Source organism: Motacilla alba, chromosome Z (genome assembly GCF_015832195.1).
Source record: "Motacilla alba alba isolate MOTALB_02 chromosome Z, Motacilla_alba_V1.0_pri, whole genome shotgun sequence".
Lineage (NCBI taxonomy): Eukaryota > Metazoa > Chordata > Aves > Passeriformes > Motacillidae > Motacilla > Motacilla alba.
This window is the reverse complement of record NC_052046.1, coordinates 11,997,559-12,020,906: the sequence shown is the minus strand read 5'-3', so window position 1 is coordinate 12,020,906 and position 23,348 is coordinate 11,997,559. Positions and strand designations below refer to the sequence as shown.

Genomic DNA, 23,348 nt, shown 5'->3' with positions numbered 1-23,348 from the left:
GATAGGGAGAGTTGGAAAAAAGGTAAAATCCATAGGCTGACATAACCGTTTAATAATTGAAAAAAAAGTTAAAGTAATAGTAACACAAATGATGGTAACAAAAAGAGAGGAATAAAACCCAGAAACACCAGACATCATGCAATTGCTCATCATGGATTGACTAGAGCCCAGCCTGTTCCTGAGTAATGATGGGTTCCTCCCACCCAACTCCCTCAGGTTATATACTGAGCATGATGTTCCCCAGTGTGGAAAATCCCCTCGGCCAGTTCATGTCAGTCCTTCTGGCTGTGCTCCCTCCTGTCTTTTTGTGTACCTGCTTGGTGGAAGAGCACAGGACACTGAAAACTCCTTTATATAAAGTAAGTAGCTAGGGTGCAACAGTTGAAGCATCAGTGTGTTATCAACACTGTTCTGCTAAATCAAAAACATATCACTGTACCAGCTACTTGGAAGAAAGTTATCTTTATCTCAGCTGAAACCAGGACAACCTGAATTCCAGTAATTCCTGTATTATACAGAGAACGCTGATCTCTTACAGCTATGTGTCCTGCTGTTACTCGTGCCCCGAATCCCCAAATACTGATGCTGATGCAAATTGTCCACCACAGCGGTGTGCCCTGTTCCCTGTGGGCTGTTGCCACAGGCAGTCCATGGTGTCTGGCTTTCCCCACTGAGGGAGTTGTGTTGATCATCAAATCTCAATAGTCAGTTTTCTTGACATATGAGAGTTCACAAAACCCTAAAATGATCTGAGTTTGAAGGGATGTTAGAGATCAAACAGTTGAACCCCTCTGCCATATGCAGGGACACCTTCAACTAGACCAGGATGTTGAAGAGCCCCATCCACCTCCTTGTTACCAGGGATGGGGCATCTTCAGTTCTTCTGGGTGACCTGTGCCAGTACCCTCCCCACTCTCAAAGAATTTCTTTCTAACATCTAATAAATCTTGTCTCTTTCAGTTTAAAGCTATTCCTCTTTGTCCCGGTTAAGTACTGATTTGCCTCAATGAGGTTTCCACAGAAGTTTCTCGAGGCTAAACGCGCCCAGCTCTCTCAGCTTATCTTCATAGGAGAGGTGTTCCTGCTTTTGATAGCGCTGCGCTCCTTTGGACCCTTTCCAACTGGTCAAATGCCCTTCCCGTGCTGGGGACCCCAGAACTGGATGCAGCGCTCCAGGTGGGGTCTTACCAGAGCAGAGAGGCCGAATCCCGTCCGTCATCCTGACCACGCTGCTTTGACTACAGCCCAGGATGCCGGCGCCTTTCCAGGCGGCGACCGAGACTCTCACCGGCCCCGCCAAGCCGGCATGTTCAGAGACGTGAGAGTATCGATCACTCGCGCTCCGAGCCCGCCCGGGCGCGCAGGAAAGCCCGCCCTGAACGCCGGGACCGTCCCGCCGGGAGCCGCGGGGCGGGGCTGCGGCTGCGCTCTGCGCCGGCCCGGCCCGGAAGCTGCGGCAGCGCGGGGGGAGGGCGGGGCGGCGGGCCCGGCCCGGCCCCCTCAGCGCCCCGGCTCCGGCGAGCCAGCCGCGGTCCGGGCGCGCAGCTTCTCCCGCCGCTCGTGGCCCGGGGAAGGAGCCTGCCCCGGGGGCCGTGTCCGCCCTGAGCCGGGCACAGGCAGCGCGGGTTGCCTGTGCCGCCCCTCGCTCCCCGCGCTCGGGTGAGCGGCTGGCCCCGCGCCAGGCCGGCGCCCCGGCCCTGGGGTTCCCGATCTCCCGCCGGAAGAAGCTGCAGGACGTTTTCCTCGTCTTGTGCTTTTTTGGAGTTCTTAACGATGTGCTTGCGGCTTCTCTCTCTCAACTCCCTCTGAGCGAGCGTGACCCGCGCCGCTGAGCAGCACCGTGAGCTGCTGGAGGAAGATAGTTTGGAAGTACGGGTAAGCATCAGTTCTCTTTGTGTTTATCAGCATACTGCTAGAGATGGTCAAGACTTTCCGTGTGAATTCCTCTCCTGTGCACCTACCCCCAGATAACTAAAACTTCTGGTTTTTTTGGTTTTTTTTCCTTTCTTCAGTTTCTCTGGAAATGTGTGGAAAAGCCACTGTTTGCTTTTCTGTATAATGGTTACCTAGAGGCTTAGTTAGAATGGAGATTAAGCTAGATGTACTCGTCTCTACGTGTATCAAGCAAAGAAAACCATGGCCCCGCATATCATGGGTTGGACAGGTAAGTGTAATAAACCCTTTGAGTTTTAATTGTATAATACTTTGCACTTCCATTTGCTTTAGGAGGGTTTGAAAACAACCTCAGGAAGTATTTTGAGTAACCTTAAGAGTTATAAAATAAATTACTTTTATCTTATTGGTCTGAGTCTCGAGATTTAAAGTTTCCCAGAGAAACATTGCAGAGCCTTTTTTCTTTTCCCTACCACAAAGACTCAGAAGAGCTTACATGAGATTGTTGTTTTGATGGTTAGAGTTTTTCACAACGTTTTTTTACAATACATTGTGGGAAATGTGAATGATTCTTCTTTCCTCTTTTCATCCCGCATCTCTTGAAAGACACAATTTCTTAGACTTCTTTCATAAAATCACATTAAATTTTTTTCCTCTATGAGTTGAATTTAAGTAGGTAGCAATTTAACGCTGTTTGTTTTTTTCTAATGAAGTCACTGACAATTACCTCACTAAATTAATCACAACAAGACAAGATAGCTAATGTCCAATTTTTGCATTTTTAGCAGGTAGTTTAGCAGAGCTGCTTTGAATAACTTTTTAATAAAGACTGTAAAATTATTTTGGTGTTTGGAAACCTGTGAATCAAATTCATCATGACTGTAAGTCCATGCTGGACATAATGTATTTTAAAGCAAATATGCCAAAGAATAAAATTAGTATGGCAATTGCTGCCTTATTGTACTTTTAAAAATTATTTTTCCACTAATATTTTTTCTCTGCATTATTCTGTATGCCTGTGTAGAAAACAGCATTTTGAAAGATAAATGGTTTTCTTATTCTTTCAATAGGAAAAAGAGGCTGTTTTTCTTCTAGATGGTAAAGATATAAATGAAATAAACTTGTCATCAGGGAAGACAAAGAAGAAAATCCCTTTGCTGCAGTCATTGTTGAAAAATGTGGTTGTCTTAACAACATCAGGAAATGGTTAAGTATAATATCTTATGTGTAATAAGCTCAGCTTTTTTTATTTACATTTGTAACAGTGTGAAAAGGCAGATATCTAAAGGATCTGCCAGTTCACTTAAAACTGTGGCTAAGATGGAAGAGAAGTAATTTTAAGTAACTTCACAGTAATATCCTTCAAAACTTCTCTCCCCCAACGAACACAGCTGTTTGGTTAGCAGGAATACTTACAACAGGAGAGCTCTTTCTTTGGAATAAAGATCAGGACTGCTTGAAAATTGTACCAGCAATCGAAGAGTCCAAAAAAGTAGTAGCAGGAGCACAAGGTAGGTTTTTTTAATTAATCCTGTGAAAAAATGGAATAAAGGGAAAGTTGTTTTCCTTTATTTAAAATTTATTACATAAGAAAAACTGTATTTTTACATTGGTTTGCACTTATATAATTTGTTTGCTAGCTAAACTTTGGCAAATGCCATTTGAGTGATACAGGTTTTTTGTTTAGTAATCCCTTATAAATAGTTCATTTTCAGATACTGTAAGTGTATTTTTTTAATTGTTAGTTTTTTACTGTAAAACATTCCTGACTAAGTTATCAATTAGGGCGGATGTACATTTGATGTAAACAGTATATGTATAATTTGAAGGTTGTTCTCTAAGTGGGCTTTTATGGCAAATGCTAGCTGGAAAGAATATAATGCAGACATGTATTTGCAAACGTAAATATCAAGTATTTTCTTGTATTGGATAGCATTACTGATACCAGCTTCTAAAGTTAAGTGTTGCACAAGAAGTGATGTCATTTCAGGGAAGACAAGTAGTATACCTGAGAGCTAAAAGTAGTCCTTAGTAGAGCGCTTAGGCTGTCTCAGGAAACATCTCTAATGGTTGAGTGTTGTGGGAAGGATAAATCATAGGATGCACAGAGATGAACAACCATCTGACTTTACTGCTGCCCAAGTTCTGCTATCAGTCATGAAGCTGGAAATTAAAGATACTTAACATGACAGCTTTGATTTCTAGTTATAGATGAGAAGAGAAATCTACTTTCTCTATTCTTTTTAATTCTATGTCTAACAAAGAAAAAAAACTGCCCGGCACGTTGTTGTGTTTGTTTGTTTGTTTTTTTCTCCAGAGTGTTTAATGAGGTTGTACTTGTATGTATCTGGAGATGGCAGAAAGGTACTGTTAACTACTCCTACAGCATGTGCCTTTTTGTGGGAGAGTACAGAACATGAAAATACACCCTCTGGTAAAAACTCTCCTTCTGGGCATTGGACACAAATTTTAACTGATGAATCAGTCATATTGCCTTCTACTGAAGAAAAAGAAATTGGAGTGGATGCTGCTTTCATACAAAATGAGGTAAAAAATAAACCACAAGGCAATAATTTTATTTCTTAATTAAATTAGAGCCAGAAACGCTACAGTGAATTTTGAAAGCAATGTGTTCCTCTCTGGCATTTTGTGTAGGCTTAATATTTTGGTTCATGTTATATTTGATGACAACAGAAGAACAGCCATACTGGATCATATCAGAGTTTCTGGCCAGTTACATTCTTGCCAGCCTTTACATTTCTGAATGACAATATTGTGTTATTTAATCTGGTTTGTAATAGCTATTGATCTAAATATGTTGATATGTAGAGAGAAATTTGTGTGTGACAAGCCTTTTGGGGTTGTTTTGATCATGTTCTCTTTTTTTACAGGTACTAGGTGATTGCTGTTTGTGTTCTTTTGTATTTTACTCTGGCGAGTGTTTGATGCTCACATTTTTGATTCTTCGATGGCATGAAAATACCTTTAAAAATGTTAGGTAAGTTCAAAGATGTCTGAAGTTACAGCAGCATCAGGAATCTTTTAATTATTTTTTTAGGGCTGGGATTCAGAGATGCAGCTGAACACATTTACATGGATGTTCCATTAACCTATGGTTATAAGCACCTATTTATGTTTACATATGGGTGTTTATAGTATGCCCTCTGTCATTTTAAAGCCATTCTCCCGTATCCTTCACATGTCCCTTGTAAAATGTGTTTAATACAACAGCATTTATTTACATATTATGTACATCATTATTAGCTTACACCTAGATAACACTGGGAATATTTATCATTCTATGTGGGTAACTATGTATACCTGTTGGCACATGTGTTTTAGTTTCATTGTTTTTTGCATGTTTTTGCATGATGATGATAAAATGTACTTTTCTTGTTTCTTCTTATGTTGCTTATATATCTTATATTTTCTTATATTTCTTGTACTATGCAGCCATGAATGCCTTGACTACCTCTTCATTAGGTGGATTTGTATATTTTATTGGTTTTCTGTTACCCTTTTAATTTCTTTTGCTTGATGTGAAAGTGTGTGTGTGCATTTCTTTATCTGGACTGGGGCCAAGTATTGAAGTAGTTATACTGAAACGACCACCTAAAAATGCTATTGAGTAATAATCTGGAGTGCATGTAGAGTCCATTCCTCTTCCTGGGTGACACATATGTCTATGAGTTTAAATGGATATGCCCTCTGCAGGTGTTATTTTAATAACTTGCCAAAATTTTGCCCTGCACATGATGTGGTACAACTGCTTTTGTTATATGATGTCCTTTTGATACTTAGTCCTACTTGATGTCCTACTTGACTTCAGTTTATCAGTGGCATTGTAATTCCTTTCTGATACAATATGAAAAATGAAATAGAGCATAATATACCCAGTGCAGAAATGCATATATATGTATGTAGCTAGCTAGTTAGCTATCCACACCATAGTAATTGCAGCCTGAAATTGTAACTACATTTCTCAGACATCTTACTCATATTTTCTTATGCCAGCTCATGCTTAGTTTCATTGCTTGCTGTTATTTAATTCATTTTTGCATATTAATTTTTTTTCTGTCAGTTAGAGGGCACACTTCAAGACAGATTCTGTCTCATGTTTTCTGTCATGTTTTGAATCTCTATAGGATCCCAGAATGGTTTGGATTGAAAGGGACTTGTAAAGGTCACATAGTTCAACCTCCCTGCTGTAGGTGGGAGCACCTTCCACTAGATCAGGTTATTGGAAGCATTGTCCAACATGTCATTGAACACTTCCAGTGATTGGTCATCCACAATTTTTTTGTTCAGAGCTGCATACTGTTGATTTTTAAATTCTGAGTATTCCTGTGGTGAATGATGTTACCAGATCTGGGGAAGCTGCTTCTGGCTAAATGCAAGTGCCTCAATTATATGTCATTGATCTGTATATATTTGCATGTTCTAGGCTTATAAATACCATAAGAATCCCATCCCATAAAAATAACTCTTAGAGGTCAGACATAATTTTTGAACTTGTGTAAGTGCAAAATATTTTTTCATTTGTAAGGCATTTGAAGAAAAACAGGTGGGTTTTTTTACTAGCTCATGCTTTATATGTTTTTCTCTTGTGTGTTTTTTTACTTTAAAGGCATAATCCCATTCTGCAAAATGTAGTAACCACTTGGTTTTGTTATCTTTTTGTTGGTATTCAGTTTTTTGCCATACCAGATCCAGTGGGTACAGCAGACTTGTTCTCTTGTTAATTTGGTTCCTCGGTGTGTGTCTGTAAAGTCGAGAGGAGCTCTGCTATGTGCATTTGCAAGAGATGGGCTTCTGCTTGCAGTAGCTGTAAATCAAACTGATCCAAAGGTATGTATGACAGTGCATCATTTAAGCTAAGAGTTCAGTTTGAATGAAGTGGTAACAAGGATTTAAAAACAGAGTTTTGGGATGATTTTAGCACTCAAAAGGGGACATGGAATTATATTTACATTGATATCCCTAGCTAAAAACTTTTACTACAATTCATAGTTGTTTATGTGTGGTGTTCAGTTAGAAGCTGGTGTAAGATCGTGTCATTTTTAAGCTTTGTATCTGCAAAGATTCTAGGTGATTCTCAGTCAAGCCTCAACCTGACGTGTTTTGGACTTCATGATGTTATTCCTATTAATAACTCAGGGGTCAAATTTTAATGTATTTTTTAATGCTAATGATGACAGGGAAAATGGACTCATTTTTTTGATGCACCGGATTGGAATGATGCAATCCTTCAAAACTCCAGTTGTTAATTACCAGTAAGACTAAAGAAGAGTGATCTTATATTGAGTGTTTTAGAAAAAAGTTACATTAAAAGGAATATTGAATTACATATTAAGTATATAATAGTCCTTAGTTATATTTCAAGTGTAGAATAACGTGTAGAATTCAATATATGTTCAAATAGTAATAAATAGTGAAATACAATGTTATTTCCACGTACAATGATGTTACCAGTCCACCAAACTTAATGCATTAGTTAGTAGTAGTCTTTTTTTTACAATAATGGCATTTTGATACGAACATTTACCATGTCTTTATTTTTTCTTTCTAGGCAACTCAGGTTTTGTTTCTGAACACCTTGAATTTTGTAACTGTTTCGGGTAGCCTGAAAGGTTGTAGTAGCAAGAGTAGCGTGACGCCCTCCAGGTTCATCAGGTCAGTAAATGATGCTGTTTCTGCTGCTGTTGTGGGTGTTCTGGTTTTGTGTTATGGTTTGTTTCTTTATTTTATAACTATCCTAACCTCTGATGCTGAAGTTTGACAGAGAAAAAATATTTTTTTACCTGCCCAATTTAGATCTTACTGGGTTGGCGATATGAGTTGGACTCCTGATAGCCTTTTCTTGGCTTGCATGTTAAAACGTGGATGTTTGGTTTTATTGACGTGTATGGGGGAATTGCTGACCTTAACTGCTTCTGGATGCTCTGTAGAATTTGGACCAGCACAGTTTATTCCATTTCATCCACTAATAACGTACAGGTAAAAGGGTTTAAAAAATTTTATGTGTTTCTGTATTCTGGTCTTACCTTACTTTCTATCATATTTATAATAATTTTGCATAAATGTTATCTTTCAAATTCACTCTTTTGCTTTTCATGTGTCTTTCCAATATCTGTTTCTCATTCATAGTTCTCTTCTATTTCTTATAATGCATTTGTCGTGATGAAAATTGACATTGTGACAATGTAAGTATATATAAAGTAATTTGTTTTCCTAAAAGTGTTTGAATTTATTAGTAATTAAAATTAGCATGTTTTTATTTTATAAGAAGAAATTAAACTTGTGGAAGTACTAAAAGTGTAAGTTTATTTTAATCCAGTGCTATTTCTCTGCTCAGTGCTTAGTTTTACTTATAGAACCTGATATTGTAAATATCATATTTGCATGGACAGAAAGTAATTGGTTTTTAAAATGTTGTTTCAGGATTCTCCAGATCTAAGTTCTGGGGTTATGCTGCTGAGTGCATGACAGAGTAGAAGGATCTTTGATAACACACTTTAGCATAAACTGAAAGTAACACAGTCTAAATAGAGAAAATAAAATAGAGCCTAAATTTTATGTTTTTTAAGTCTTATTAACTTTGCATGCCTTAAGCCAAATCGTGTGTAAATATAACAGCTTGTGAAAACATTCAAAGCAGTATATTACCTTCTTACACTATTTGGTTGAAAAATCAGATACTCAAATATGTTAAAATACATTAATTATGATGATATATTGAATGTATGCAGCCACTATTTTTTTTTTTAATAAACCCAAACAGTGTGTTGTGTGGCTAATATTAGAATACATGTATTACAGTTTTCTGGAACTCAGTAAGAAGGGATTTCTGTATAAGAAAAATTACTTTGAAAGAGAGAAAGTGTGTGTTTATAAAATTTTTCAATTGAATATCTGAACTGATGCTGAAATTGTAAGATTCAGATTCTCAAGGGGTTCTTTTCTTTCGTATATTACTTTCTTAGCCTAGCCCTTCAAATTTCATGTTCAAGCATTTGTCATACCAAATACAAGATAGATAAGAAAGTGTGATATAGAAATTTAGATTCTAATTATGAAAAAATACAGTTATTACTGATGAAATAATAAGTGGATACTGAAAGCTGATTTTAATTTATTAAAATAAAAGGAAGTTGTGGTTGTAGTAAAATACTGGCATCTTGCAAGCATAAATAGTTTTATCCAGAGTGCTCATCCAGAGTGCTCATCCTGCAAAAGGGTAGATACTTCCCTAGGATTCTGAAGGGATTTATTTGGATAGTAGATTGCATGGCATTACATGTTCCGAAATTATTCTGTTCATGATTATTACATATGATAGTTGCTTCTTGATTTCTGATGTATTTCTATTTTAGACAGCACCACTCTTGTTGTCACGATTCCAGCCAGTCTCTTGGTTCTTCAGATTCTGAACGTGACCTCCTGAGACAGAGATTCTCTGTTGCTTCACATCCAAGACTACCCTACCTCATTGTCTCTGATGGATACGTGATAACACTGCTAAGATTTCCTAACAACTTTTCACCATCAGGATTTATGAGATCTCTTTTGCTTGATTCAACCCAACAGCTTGAAAAAGTCCGTCAGAATTTGCTGAATTTCAAGGTAGGGTTATGAACTATTTTGTAGGCTTTTAAGTGAAAAATTTCAGATGTGTGAAAAAGTGTAAATTGAAGACCAAGTACCTTTGAATTATAAAGTTGTTTAAATAACCACATTGATCTGCAAAGCAATAAATACAGATTTCCTGAAATTTTATTCATTTGGTGTCTGGGTGATATTTCAGGAAAATGTAGGGTGGGACAGTCTGAGCTGTCACTGTATTATTTTAATGGAACTGTAAAAGAAACAAGGATTTCTATATCTGTAGACTTGATTTGGGATGTTGACAGGTGTTATGCTACTGTTGTCAGCTTTCAGAGTGATGCAGAAAGAATTCTAGAAATCCTTTATAACTTAGTCCCTATGGTAGTACATACATTTGTCCACTAGGTCTTCAGTCAAGGGTGGCAATTAAAGCTTAGTTAAAGCATTTCTGTTTCATTTTATGTCACTTCTGAATTGAGCTAAGTCTGGGAGAAGGGAAGCCAGGTCCCTTTCTTCCCTTGAAGGAAGAGGTCCTGCAGCTCTTGCTGACCACATAAGATATAATAGATATTTAGTTCAGAATATTTGCTTTTGCTGATAAAATGCAGCTTTTTTTCTTACTCAGTTTCTATTCTGATTTTTGGAGAAGTGAGCTATCCCTACATAAGCTAGAATAGTGAACAAGGATTTGAGGATTGTTACTAGTAAAAATGCAGAAAAACCCTACAGGCAAATTTCTAGGGCTTTTTCAGGCATCGAGAAAGCAGATTCTTTCAGTATGAAGTAAACTAAAGCTGTCTGGTGTGAGAGAATTCTGCATGGTCAAATGGTTGTTTCTGTGCAACAGATGCTTGCTGACCTGCTCTCCCTGTCTGCCTGGGACTTTTGAATGGAAGCTTTTTACAACAGTAACCAATTTCCTTGACTTGTTTAGAAACTGTCTCTCTTGCTAGAGACTGATCATATGTTTTCTGTTATTGTTATTTCTTTTAGTGTAAAGGGAGATCTCAGTACTTACGATCACTGTTGTCGTTAAAAGCCAGTCTTTTAAAACAAGTTCAAAATCAAAGTTCTATTTTTTCCACCATTCCAAGATTCCTGGAAGAGGACACAACAGAAATGAATGAGAAAACCATGGATTTACTGGTACTTAATAGCATTTTTCCACTTACTGTGAAATTATGTATGTTTAAGGTATTCTAAATGGAAATAACTGTGGGTGTTTTAAAAAAAATAATAATAGGTTTATTTATCCTAACTAGTGTTTTAAAATCATTCAATATTCTCATTTTCTTTATAGACTCTATAAAGAGGAATATGCTTATTTTCTCAAACTGATAACTTGATTTTTATTTTTAAACAAGTTATTTCTTTCAGCATGTGTTGACTTTTTGAAGGATATCTGACAATATACATATATATCAGTTTGTGGTGTTTCAATACATAGAATGGTTTGTGTTGGAAGAGACCTTAAGGATCATTCAATTCCAACCCCCTGCCACAGACAAGAACACCTTTCATTAGACCAGACTGCTCAAAGCCCAACCTTGTCTTGGACACTTCATGCATAGGACAGCCACTGTTTCTCTGGGCAACCCATTCCAGAGTCTCAGCACTTTCACAGTAAAGAATTTTTGCCTAATATCTAAGCCTGTATTCTCTCAGTTTAAAACCAGTGTCCCTTGTCCTGTCACTATAAGTCCGTATCAAAAGTCTCCTGCTCTCTTGTAGCCTCCTTTATGTAATGAAAGGTGCTATAAAGTCTTCCTGGAAACCTAATACTTTAGCTTCACTTTATAATAAAATGTAACATTAGTTATTAGATATACTGGGGCTGTAGGCTAGTTTAATAATAGTCTTATTCTTAATAAATACGATACTTATCTTTATCCTGAGTTTTAGAGGATTTTTTAATAAGTTCTAAAGTCTGTATTGCCTCTTGGAAGAGTGGCCCTGTGATCATAGTTACTGAACAGCCTTTCCCAACTTCATTTCATGCTTTTGAGTTTTGGTTTGTTCTTTGAAGCTTTTGAGCTTTTGCTGAATGACTTTTATATCTTACAGGTATCTGGCAAAATCTCTGTCTTGTGCTCTAGGTTTAATGGAGGACAGAGTTTCACTTTCTGGTATAAAATCTTCTGCTGTATTGGCAGTGTAATTTTGTTGTTAGGTAATTTAATTTGTCTGCCCAACTGTTCTGCAAATAACATTTAATTTGAGATTGAGATGAAACTTCAGTTTATTAAACGCACTAGCATTTAAGCAAGGTAATTAAGCATAAAAACTTCATTGATGAGACTGACTAAATGGTGACTCTGCAATCTATATGTGCTCGCTCTCTCTCTCTCAGTAAACTTGAATTAAACTGTTGATTTTTTGCTTGTCTGATTTAGGACCTTGAAGAAGAATCAGACAATGAAAAGCAGTTTTACAGTAGCACTTCCAGCTTCTGTAACCAAAGAATCTATTCATCTGTTGGTAAAGCTGATGAAGGCTGCTTAGAATTTGCATCAATGTTTGATACCATCCATGCAGAAGATGATATTGAAGAGAAAGATAAATCATCATTGGAACTATATTCCATTCAGAAAAACCTCCTTGGTGCATGGCAGATAGGGACTTCAAAAAAAATAGAAGAAAAAGATGCATTACTGAATTACACAGTGAACTGCATTATCCATTTTTTCAGCATCGTTCAGTTTGTGAAATGTACTTTGCTAAGACAGGATGCATCTTTAAACAAGTCTGCAAAGAATACTCAATGGATGCATTTTGTCCTGAAATATTTTCAGCAGTGTTTGACTGTCTTGTACTGGCATTCAAGGGCCGGTGTGACTGGGCATGTGGCAAAGCTGACATTAGAAACTTTAAAACTGATGTTTATACAACAACAAGATCAGTTGTTCTCAAAAAACCTTTTGGCATGCTTCTGTCTTTTGAAAATGGTTTCTCACACCCTAAGCAGAGTATGTGTACTACACTATGAGAATTTTTTTGCCTCTCCTGACAGCAATACTCTTGTGGAACTTGACTCTCTCACTGTGCCTGTTTTCTTAGTTCTTGATGACAATACTACTCAGCAGTTTAGCTCACTGAAATCTCTGCTTCAAGAATGTCCTCAAGTAAACCATGATGCAAAAACAGAAAAAAGGTATGAATAAGCTTTGCGTGGGGAAAAAATGCACAGCAAAACCAGGTGATCAGGCCCAGCCATCACAGGTTTATGAAAGGCAGATCCTGTGTGACCAGCCTGGTCTTCTGTAACAGGTGACCTACTTGATGGATGGGGGAAGGGCTGTGGGTATTGTGGATATTGTCTACCTGGACTTCAGTAAAATCTTTGACATAGGCTCCCACAACTTTCTCCTGGAGAAACTGGCTGCTCATGGCTTGGATAAAAGCACTCCTTGCTGGGTTAAAATGAATTAATGGTTGATGGCTGGGCCTAGGAAGTGGTGGTGAATGGAGTTGCTGTGGTGTTCCCAAAGGCTCAGTATTGGAGCCAGCCCTGATTAATATCTTTATCTCTGATCAGGGTGAGGAGATCGAGAGTACCTTCAGTCAGTTCACAAATAACACTCAGTTGGGTGGGAGTTTTGATCTGCTGGAGGGCAGAAAGGCTCTGCAAAAGGATCTGGACTGGCTGCATTGATGGTCTAAAGCCAATAGTGTGAGGTTCAACAAGGCCAAGTACCAGGTCCTGCCCTTGGGTCACACCAACCTTGTGCACCACAGGATGGTGTAGAGTAGCTGGAAAGCTGCCTGGCAGAAAAGGATATGGGGGTGTATGTTGACAGCAGCTGCACATGAGCCAGCGTATGCCCAGATGACCAGAAAAGGCCAATGGAACCCTGGCAGCAGGACCAGAGGAGTGACAGTTGTTCTGTACCTGGCTAGTGCGGCAGCACATCAAGTCCTGTGTCCAGCCCTAGGCCTCACAGTATCTGAAACAGTTGTCAAGCATTGGACCAGGCTGCCTGGGGAAGTAGTCGGAGTCTCCATTCCTGTAGGTATTTAAAAGATGTGTAGCTGTGGTGTTTAGGGACATGGTTTAGTAGTGGGATTGGCAGTGTTAATGGCTGGACACGATGATCCTAAGGGTGTTTTCCAGCCTAAGTGGTTCTATATGATGGAACAAAAATTGTATGAGTTAAACTATAATGAAATATCTTTTTGGTTTTTTTTACTGCCTTTTACTCCATGGAAAGGCATGATAAACAAAGCATACAGATTAAGGCTCAGACCTATATTTGAATATATTTTGGTTATGGTGGCTCAACTATAACTGCAAATCAGTTTGGAGATAACTGGTGGGTTGACAACTACCAGGCCTGGTAGTGCAGCATCAACCCAGATATTGAAATTTAGATGCTTTAACTGTCTCTTGTGCGTTTCACTCTTTCCTAGTTGCAAACTATATGGAGCAAGAGTCTGCTCATATGCAGTATGTCAGTGATGTCAATTTAGTCAGCAAAGTTTTTATTAATTATGGATGTGGTGTTTAAGAGCAATAAGAAAAAGCCATTTGTGGAAACTAATTTACTTAAACTGTCAGAGCTATTTCTTCCTCACATATAAACTTGACTGAAGTGTGCTGTCCAACTTCTGGGAAAGTATACTGTTGTCACTGGAGTATTTCTATGCTGCAAAACTCCAGTGAACCAAAATGTGCTGTTCACATGAGCAGGTTTCTGCTTTCCAGAGATTTAGAACTTAAGTAGCATTATAACTCACAAATTAATTCCTACGACAGTAAAAGGTATTTCTTCAGTAATCCTTAAATATAGTACTATGTTCACTGCAAATCTGATATGCAAGTTTCAGTTGTCTCAGAGAAGATAATCCGTATTTTTGATTGATTGTGCTCCAGGTGCTGAGCATTGTGCATGTGACTGACTCTGTGTTAATTATGAACCCAGCAGTACTTCAAGATACAGAGGTGTTGCAGTTTTGTGCAAGCTTTTTCAAGTCTCTAGCAATGTGTCTTTGCTTGTATTGTTAAACATACTACATCTCTGAACTGGTACATCTAATAGGATTGTGCTTGGCAACAGGGACTTGCCAGCCCTAAAACCATGCTCTACAATCTTGTTTTCTTGTCTTTGCTTTTCTGTTTTACGCTTTAATTGTTTTTTAATCAGTCTTGTTTATAAAGATACTTATACCTGTTGTGAAGTTTCTCTGTCTGAGATTATTTAATTTCCCCATTGTTTAGCTAGCAAGGGGATTAATTTTGGAGGTGTTTAGGTTCTTAAAGTAGATTGCTGTGCTTAAGAAAATTCAAAATAATTAATGTTTTTTGTCAAAAATGAGGCAAAAAGTGCTACATTTTTTCCCCTCATCCACGTCAAGAAAGTAGTTGGTGCAATTTAGTTTTTGGGTGCATAATGCAAAATAAAAACACAAGAAATTGATGTAGGCAACTTCGTTAACTCTTGCTTAATTTCATAATATTGTACTTCTTGAATTACAGGTTGACTGTACTATGGCAACTTTTGTATAAGAAAGTGGTTTGGTATCAGGTGCAGCTAAAAAGAAAAGTGAGCAAGAATGCAGAAGAGGTTTCTGTTGTCTCATTGCTTTTAAGTCATATACAAGCAACCATCCAGTCTTCAGGAGTGACATTAGAACAGCGTCTGAAGATTAACTCTGTGTCTGGTTAGTAAAAATGTTAATTGAAAACTAGGAAAATTAGGTCCAACTTAACAATTTGTAACTGACTTCAAGATTTTTAAAAAGTGAACATTCAGACTTCTCTTAAAATTCTTATCATAATTCTGTCTTAAATACCTAATGTCCTGGTATGTCTGTAGATTGCATTATAATCTTTAGGCTTGTTGAGCTAAATAAAAATACTGAATTTACTTTGGTTTGCTTTGAGCCGTGCCCTAAAGAATTTGAATGGAAGATTTTAATTCTGATTTCCTGTGTTGTTTCTTCTCAAGTAAATGGGCATCACAATTTGTCTCTTACTGGATTTCTGTGTATAAAGATTGTTCACTCCATGTGGTCATTGTGGGCATGATCATGTTGTAGTCAACTTCAACTAGACATTTAATTAGTGTAACCTAAGGTGCTTGGTAATCTAGCATATTTATTTTCCAAACAGTATGCAGTTGTAGCCTAATTTCTTATACTTTACTGTCCTATGTTCTACCTTCCTTTTGACTTCTACACTGCTAAGCCCAGCTTCCCATTTATGTCTCCCTTTACAATTCTGTTTCCTTGCCATGTTCTTGATCTCTCTCCCTTAAATGACAATTTCAACTCCTCTTCCTACAGCACTCCATACCATACATTAGCTCCTCCTGGAGGAGAGCTCATACATTACCTGTCCTGGAAAGGAGTATTCAAAGTCATCTTCTCTCAGATGGTCAAAACTTAGACTTAATTGTGAGAATAGAAGTTTTCTGGGGGCTCTCATATTTTGTTCTGCTTTTAGTAAATGCCTGATGCTGAAAGAAGAGCGTATGTATTTGTAAAAAGTAACTACTAAAAGTAAAGCTTTAAACTTGTTAATATGTGACTTTTGTAGGTGAGGAGCAGTTCCTTTTGGGCTCATACAGAGAATCTGTGGACATTTGGAAAAGATCTCTTTGTGAACTCAAGACAAAGGGTAAGGGATAAAATCTTTGAGGATGGAAGGGGGTCAGCTGTATAATCATTTTACATTTGTTACTCTGTTTGCTCTTCAAGAAGAGGGGGTGGGATGCATAAAGGGTGCATATTTGAAGTTAAGATGGGATTCATAGACACCAGTCAGAACTTAAATTTGGTTGCTCTCTGAGAAAATTCTGTGCATTTCTATTTTAATACGAGAACTTTCTTGCAATTATTAAGTACTTGGTAGAGGAAAGCTCTAGATAAATTTGTGAACAAGAAAGAGACAAAGAAAAACAGATGAAGAAAAATCAATTCCTTTAGTAGCTGTAAAATTAAAAGAATTAGTGTTTGGAGAGTAACAAAATAAAACTTGCATCAGGAGTTTTTGTAAGAGTTGATTTGAAACAGATATACCAGAGTTTCTTTTCCAGGCATCATGAGAAAATTTTCTGCTGGTTATTAGAGTAAAGAATACTTCATTGAGGAAAAAAATTCAGAATATTGGAGGCTTGGTGGGTGTCTAAGCAATTCCACTGTGGTTCAGGCACTCTTTCTTTGAAGGCTAGACTTCCTTAAGCTCTCCTGTTTTTGTCTGTGTCTTAACAGTTATGCATAGTATTGTTTTGAAAACTGCTGTATCTCTAGAAATAAAAATGTTGTGGAGGAGCATTAACTTACTAGGGACTTTGAGGTTTTATAGAAAGATCATATCCTAAAGTAGCTGCTCCTGATTTCTACTTCTTGAAGTGTATTGTTTATGTAGATGTGTTTCTGGAGAGAAAAGAACTAGTACTTTAACTTGCTACATCTCTTTTTGTGTTTATTGTTTCTCTTCCACTTGGACTTGTACCTTTTTTATGTTTTAATGCAGGAGGAAAAAGAGCATGTTTTCTTCAGCGTAGATACTGTCTTGCAATATTGTTTTGTCACCTGTATCAATATAACATGTGTGAAGCTCAGGGACTCTGCGATCATCTGGTAAGAGAGATTCTAAGGCGATCACAGCTCTCCACAGGTCAGATGGAAGAATTTTCTGGTATGTTTACATTGCCTAAAAGTGTGATAAGGTATGTTGACACTGTTTGAAGGACCTAGCGTCTAATTTCTGTGTCATCACATAAACACCTGACCACTTTTGATGCTTTTCACTTTACACTGTTTTCAGTGGTTTTTTCTGATCCTCAGATGATGTTTCAGCTGCACTTGTTGGAATATGTGTTTAGACAACTCTCATTCTCTACTAGTCACCTGCTAAATATTTTTAGACTCAAATCCTCTTGAAGAAGGACTTTGAATAAGAAAAATAAGGGGGAAATTATGTGATTTGATTTTATATTAATTTATCTTTTTTATGATACAACATGAAAAACCAGCAGATTCACCAAACCTAATTTGACAGTGGGATGTTTTTGCAGATGCTTGTAAATTTTTTTTTTTTATAAAGTCTGAATCTAAGTTAAATCCAAATTTCCAAGTTTGAAGAAGTGGTTTTTTTGACTCAGTGCAGGTCTAAATTTAGATGCTAAAGGTCCATCTCCAGTCATTAAAAACCTAGTAGAAAAGTCTTCTAATATTAGTATAATGTGTAATTAGTGTAAAAGATTAAGCTCTCTAAGCTCTGAAAGCTTGTCAAGGATTTATAAGTAAGTTTGCTTGTTTTAAAAAAAATGTTTCATAACCTGTAAGTTTGCTTGTTTTAAAAAAAATGTTTTATAACCTGTGATTAAATAATTTTAGCATTCAAATCTAAAATAATTTTAATCGTAATATTTTAATTTGATTTTTATTTTTTTAGATATTGGGTGTTTTCAGCATGAACTATGGATGGTAACCAGCATTCATACTGATGCTGCCATGGCTGTGATTCAATCCATGGCACGATTCATGGCTGCTTATTTCACAAAGCAGCTACTCTATATCTTTCCTCCCCACAATGTTGACATCCTTCATCCACTTCATATCAAACAAGGTATTTCCTGTACAAGCTGTTCTAGTTGTTTAAATCTTACAATTTTTTCACATGTATCAATGATGTCTGTTATGCTTTAACTTGATGATCAAGTTAGCTTTTCAGTGGAGTAGGAGACAGAAAAAAAAACATAAGGATGTCACAAAAAAAGTGTAGCTGATACAGTTTTTGTTAAAACAGATAGGATCATTTAGGTTGGAAAATATGTGTAAGATCATTGTGTCCAGCCATTAACATTGCCAAGCCCACCACTAAACCATGTCCCTAAACATCTTCACATCTTTAAAATACCTGCAGGAATGGAGACTCAACCCACCTTCCTGGACAGCCAGGTCCAATGCTTGACAACACTTATAGAGAAGCAGTTTTTCCTGATATCCTGTCTAAACCTCCCCTGGCATAACTTGAAGCCATTTCCTCTTCTGTCACTTGGCTCTTGGGATAAAAGATGGATCGCAACCTGGCTACAGCCTGCCTGCCTTCAAGGAGTTGTACAGTGATAAGGTCTCCCTTGAGCCTCCTTTTCTCCAGGCTAAACATCCCCAGCTCGCTCAGTTGCTTCTCACAAGACTCGTGCTCCAGACCCTTCCCCAGCCTTGTTGCCCTTCTCTGGACATGATCCAGCGCCTCAATGTCTTTCTTGTACTGAGGGGACTCAAAACTGACCCCAGCATTCAGGCTGACTTCACCAGTGCTGAGTACAGAGGGTCAATCACTACCGAAGTCCTGCTGGCCATGCTATTCCTGATACAAGCCAGGATGCCCTTGGCTTCCTGGGCCACCTGGACACGCAGTGGCTTATGTTCAGCCTCTGTCAAGCAACATGCCCATATCCTTTTCCACTGGACAGTTTTCCAGGCACTCTTTCCCCAGCATGTAGTGTAGGCAGGGGTTGTTGTGATCCAAGCACAGGACCTGACACATGGCCTTGTTAAATATCATACAATTGTCAATCCAGAACCCTCTGCAGAGTCTTCCTGCACCCTGTCATAGAAGGAGATCAGGGTGGTCAAGCAGGACCTGCCTTTTTCAAATCCCTGCTGGCTGGGCCTGATCCTGGTTGTCCTGTATGTGTCTCATGATGGCTCTCAAGATGATCCATGACTTTCCTCTGCATCACAGTCAGGCTGATAGGTCTGTAGTTCTTCAGACCCTTCTTCCAGCTCTTCCTGTGGGTGGGTGTCCCTTTTGCCAACCTCTGGTCAGCTGGAGCCTCCCTGGTAAGCCAGGACTGTAGGTAATGATGGAAGCGGCTCAGTGAGTATTTCCTCCAGCTCCCTTAGTATCTTCTGGTGGATCACATCTAGCCCAATAGAATTGTGCGTGTCTAAGGGGTGTATGAGGTTGCTGACCATTTTCCCTAGGACTGGGGTCTTCATTCTGTTCCCCATTCCTGTCTTCCAGCTCAGAGAGCTTGCTACTCAGGAAACTGATTTTACTATTAAAGAGTGAGGAAGGGAAGGCATTAAGTACCTCAGTCTTTTTATCATCCTTTGTCACAATTTTGCCTGAAGATCTGGCTCTGACTGACTTTGATCCTCCCAAAAGCGGGATAACAGCGGTGCTGAAGAAGTACTTGAATCTGTGATCGGGTGTGACCCCAGCTGAAAAGCCAGAGGAAAGTGTTTTTTGCTTATCTGACAGTCAAAGTCTTGGAATCCAAATCCAAATGCTTCAGACACCATATTGTCAAAGCAAATGGGAATGCCAAGTTGCTTGGCGTTGAATCCAGTAGTACTTGTTAGTTTAAATCCTGCTTCTTGGCTTTTTTCTGAGAATTACTATTTATCACAATGAGTGGTTTCAGAGAGATTCCATTTAAAGATTTCCTTTGTTAGGAAATTTTTATTTTCAGAGCTACTTTTTCAAATGTTTGTGAGAATAAAGATTTGTTTGGAAGCATGTTAAGTATTCTTCCAGTAAGTTGATATTATAATGCCACGCATTTTTTACAGTATTAACTTATTTTTGATTGATTAGGCTTTCTGTAGTGTATTTGAATACTTTGAGTATTTTTAATGTTTCTTTACATGCCCTGATATCTACTTCTTAATGGTCTCTTGAATCCTTTATTTGAACAGCTTTCAAGATAAAACCTACAAAATAAAACCTTGATTTTAATACTTGATTAGGCAAAGATCAATGTACGTGGTGAGACAATCAGGGTAAAATTACATTGCGCAAGCTGGATTAGTGTGATTATCTCCTAAGTAATGCCACTGTCTGAGCAAAACAGAAGCTGTAAGAGAAGCAAATAACTCCTTAGAATTCATGTTGATCAGCACCTCTACAGGATAACGAGGAAGCAAAACCTTGAAAAACAAATCTAAATCTGAACAAAAAAAGAGATAGTAAATTTGTCTGAGGTTTGTATCTATATACTATCCTAAAATCAAAGAATCACAGAATATTATGTACTGTTCTTTCTCAAAAATGCCTTTTAACGTTCTGTCTTCTGCAATAAGCACAGTGTGTACAAACTATATGGGTACACTAGAAAAACTCTAGGAATTTCCATTTATCTCATGTGTACTCTGGTATATCCTACAGATATGAAGAATATTTGCAAATGGTCCATTACGTGATTAAGTCTTTAAAGTGAAAAAAAACCCCAAAAACACGAGTTTGGTACTTGCTTTCATATCCAACATTATTAAGCAGGAAAATAGCCTATTCTGAACACACTCTTATACCACTGCATGAGCTGCATCTGCTGCTGCAGATGCACTACCATAGCGTACCTCTAATAAAAGTAAATTCATAATAAAAGCAGTTGTACACTGTAACTAATCCACAAGCAATGTGAGCAAATGAATTCTAGATTATTCATCTGGTGGCATGAGGATTTATGTTAACTTTAATATATGCCTTTCATGTCACAGACTTACCTCGTCGCATCATTCCACTGCAACACTGTTTGGTTACCAGAGCTGTCAGGGACCAGAAGCTTTCATCTGTGTGGACAGCTGAATATGCTCTTGATTTGTTCTTTGTTGGTGGACTTATTCCAGAGGCTGTGTGGTTAGCACACACACTTGGGGACTGGAAGCTGTCTGTGTCAATTGGTCTGGCCTACCAGCTGTATTGTCAGAACTCTGAGGAGCTCTCAAGGTAAACTTGCAATTGGAATTAATATACTGTTTTTGTTACATAGCTATTTCCATAAAGTTTATTGTGACAAGCCATATAATATGCCTCAGAAGTTCATATTCCCAGACTCCTACTAGGTGTAGAACTTAAGATGTTAAGATTAGTTATTTTGGATATTAGTTATTTAAGATGTTAAGAGTAGTTATTTTGGCATAGATAATAGTTTAACAGACCTTCATTGGATTATGTATGGATATTACTTTGTTACTCATGAGCAGTTTCTTGTTATACTTTCAGAATGAAAAAACCAGAGTGTCACCTGCCATTAAGCTTATTACCAATGCAGACTTTTCAGGAAAAGTTACAGTCATTGTTAGGACAGCCAGTAACTTCTGAAACATCAGGACATATTAAATACAAGATGTTCACAGGTACTTCAAATGAGAAATAATTGTGGTTATTTTTCATGTTATTTGACTACATATACATATACAGTTATACACTGTCTGAGAAAGAAACAATTGCTTTGTCTTCTCCAATGTGTGTATTACTGTTATAATATATTCAAGCACTTTAATTTCCTGAGGATGTGTGTTTTGGCTGTGAGCATTCCAGAAATGAGATAAATTCTCAATCTTGTCTTCTCATTTGTATTGTCCAAACCTTTATTTGACCATATTTGATATTAACTTATTTGGAAGAAAACCAAATCTTCTTTACAATAAACAAACAAAAAAATGTCTGTGTTAACAAGTATGGGAAGTATCATCGCAGTTGAAATTAGCTATAAGAGGTCTGGTTTTGCTTTTTCCTTTCTGATAAAGTGTCCAGGTCCAGCAGCTAGCAAGGCTAAGAGTGTATTCCCAGTAGGCACATACTCAGCACCTATGTAGGACTGGCCACACACAAACACCTGCAGACCTGCTCACCACTCACACAGGCAGCACCAACAGTCCTATCACCTTTCCCTCTCCTGTTGGTCAGGCTTAAGACTGGCGTATAGGTACCTGTTTATACAGTGTGTGTCACTCCAGTAGCTAGGCCAGTGGCAAGAGCATTAGCTGAGTAGGTGGCCAGCTGACCCAGTTGGTGATTGTCACAGGTAGCTCATGTCTGTGTATGTGAGCCCCCAAAGCCCCAGCCCCTCTTTGCTTTCTGGTACTCAGAAAACTCACAACACACACTCACAAACACCCTCTTCCCCCCTACACATACACTGTCCATGCACCCACACAGCAGCTGGCCTGGAGCATACAGTCCTGTCAGTATATAGGATACAGCAGAGAGTTGGTCTGGGCTCCTCAGCCTGTCCAGGTGCCTGACCTTTAGAGACACACATATAGCAATGTACACACTGTATTTCTGGCATGCAGGCATCGCTCCCTTGGTGTCTTCCCTTGTCTTGCCCTTAGAGACATGAACACACAGAGGCAGGTTTCACACTTGTCTCTCTGGCTGTTGGCCAGGTCTTCGCTGGACCCTGCAGATACTGTGAGCTCCTAACTTGATACTTAACTGCTTAAATTCACACTGCCATCTAGGTCAGCCTGACCTTATTTATATTCTACAGAAAGTTTACTGGCACAATCTCTATATTTTATTCTCTTTTTGTCTGAAAGCATTTCAAGTTCTTGTCAGCAGGTGGCCCTACTAACTGATAAAAGAATTGCTTTAGTCATTATTAATAAGAATGCCAAAATGTTATGCCAAGCAAATGCCTGGCTAAAAAGTTCTGTTCTCTACCTAGAAAGGCAATTGGCATCATGGTAATGGGGCAAAACTTAAAATTAATAATTGAATACTAGTTTTTAATGCATGAGATCTTATCTTAAAGCAAGTGGATGAGGTCTGTCATTGTAATATATGAATGCAAATTCAGAGAATGTAACCTCATGATGTCACAATGAAGATCCATGTATTGATTCAATTAATTTGTCAGTTTCTGGGCTTAATATTTTATAGATCCCATTGAAGAGGAAGATGCAGATGTTCTTTACAGTTCAATACAGGAACTACTGAAAGCAGCTGTTATGGCAGATGTTGATATTCTCTCAGAGACATTTCAGCTTTTGATGGATTCTGCCAAGGATCTTTGCAAAAAGTTTTATGGTTTGGTTCCGGTTGGGCTGTGTCTTCCAGCACCACCATTGTACTGTCCTCAGCCAGCTTCTCTCAGTGATGTAAGTCT

General features: G+C 38.1%; 1 protein-coding gene across 16 annotated transcripts in view; it reads left to right on the top strand.

Moving 5' to 3' along the window:
* Nucleotides 1-1,483: 1,483 nt before the first annotated feature.
* Nucleotides 1,484-23,348, top strand: part of CPLANE1 (ciliogenesis and planar polarity effector 1) — a 61,175-nt gene continuing 39,310 nt past the window's right edge. For 9 of the 16 annotated variants that reach the window (XM_038123901.1, XM_038123911.1, XM_038123909.1 and 6 more), the window contains exons 1-19: nt 1,485-1,875; nt 2,013-2,164; nt 2,964-3,099; nt 3,285-3,404; nt 4,211-4,440; nt 4,785-4,891; nt 6,585-6,741; nt 7,463-7,566; nt 7,708-7,890; nt 9,267-9,516; nt 10,492-10,692; nt 11,892-12,649; nt 14,972-15,156; nt 16,034-16,114; nt 16,973-17,137; nt 17,897-18,070; nt 20,953-21,181; nt 21,458-21,591; nt 23,123-23,340. In XM_038123901.1, coding sequence (XP_037979829.1) covers nt 2,084-2,164; nt 2,964-3,099; nt 3,285-3,404; nt 4,211-4,440; nt 4,785-4,891; nt 6,585-6,741; nt 7,463-7,566; nt 7,708-7,890; nt 9,267-9,516; nt 10,492-10,692; nt 11,892-12,649; nt 14,972-15,156; nt 16,034-16,114; nt 16,973-17,137; nt 17,897-18,070; nt 20,953-21,181; nt 21,458-21,591; nt 23,123-23,340 — 3,513 coding nt within the window. In that variant the 5' untranslated portion in view covers nt 1,485-1,875; nt 2,013-2,083. Of the gene's footprint in view, nt 1,876-2,012; nt 2,165-2,963; nt 3,100-3,284; nt 3,405-4,210; nt 4,441-4,784; nt 4,892-6,584; nt 6,742-7,462; nt 7,567-7,707; nt 7,891-9,266; nt 9,517-10,491; nt 10,693-11,891; nt 12,650-14,971; nt 15,157-16,033; nt 16,115-16,972; nt 17,138-17,896; nt 18,071-20,952; nt 21,182-21,457; nt 21,592-23,122; nt 23,341-23,348 lie in introns of those variants that run through there. The other 7 variants (XM_038123905.1, XM_038123903.1, XR_005255205.1 and 4 more) reach the window with 6 other exon arrangements.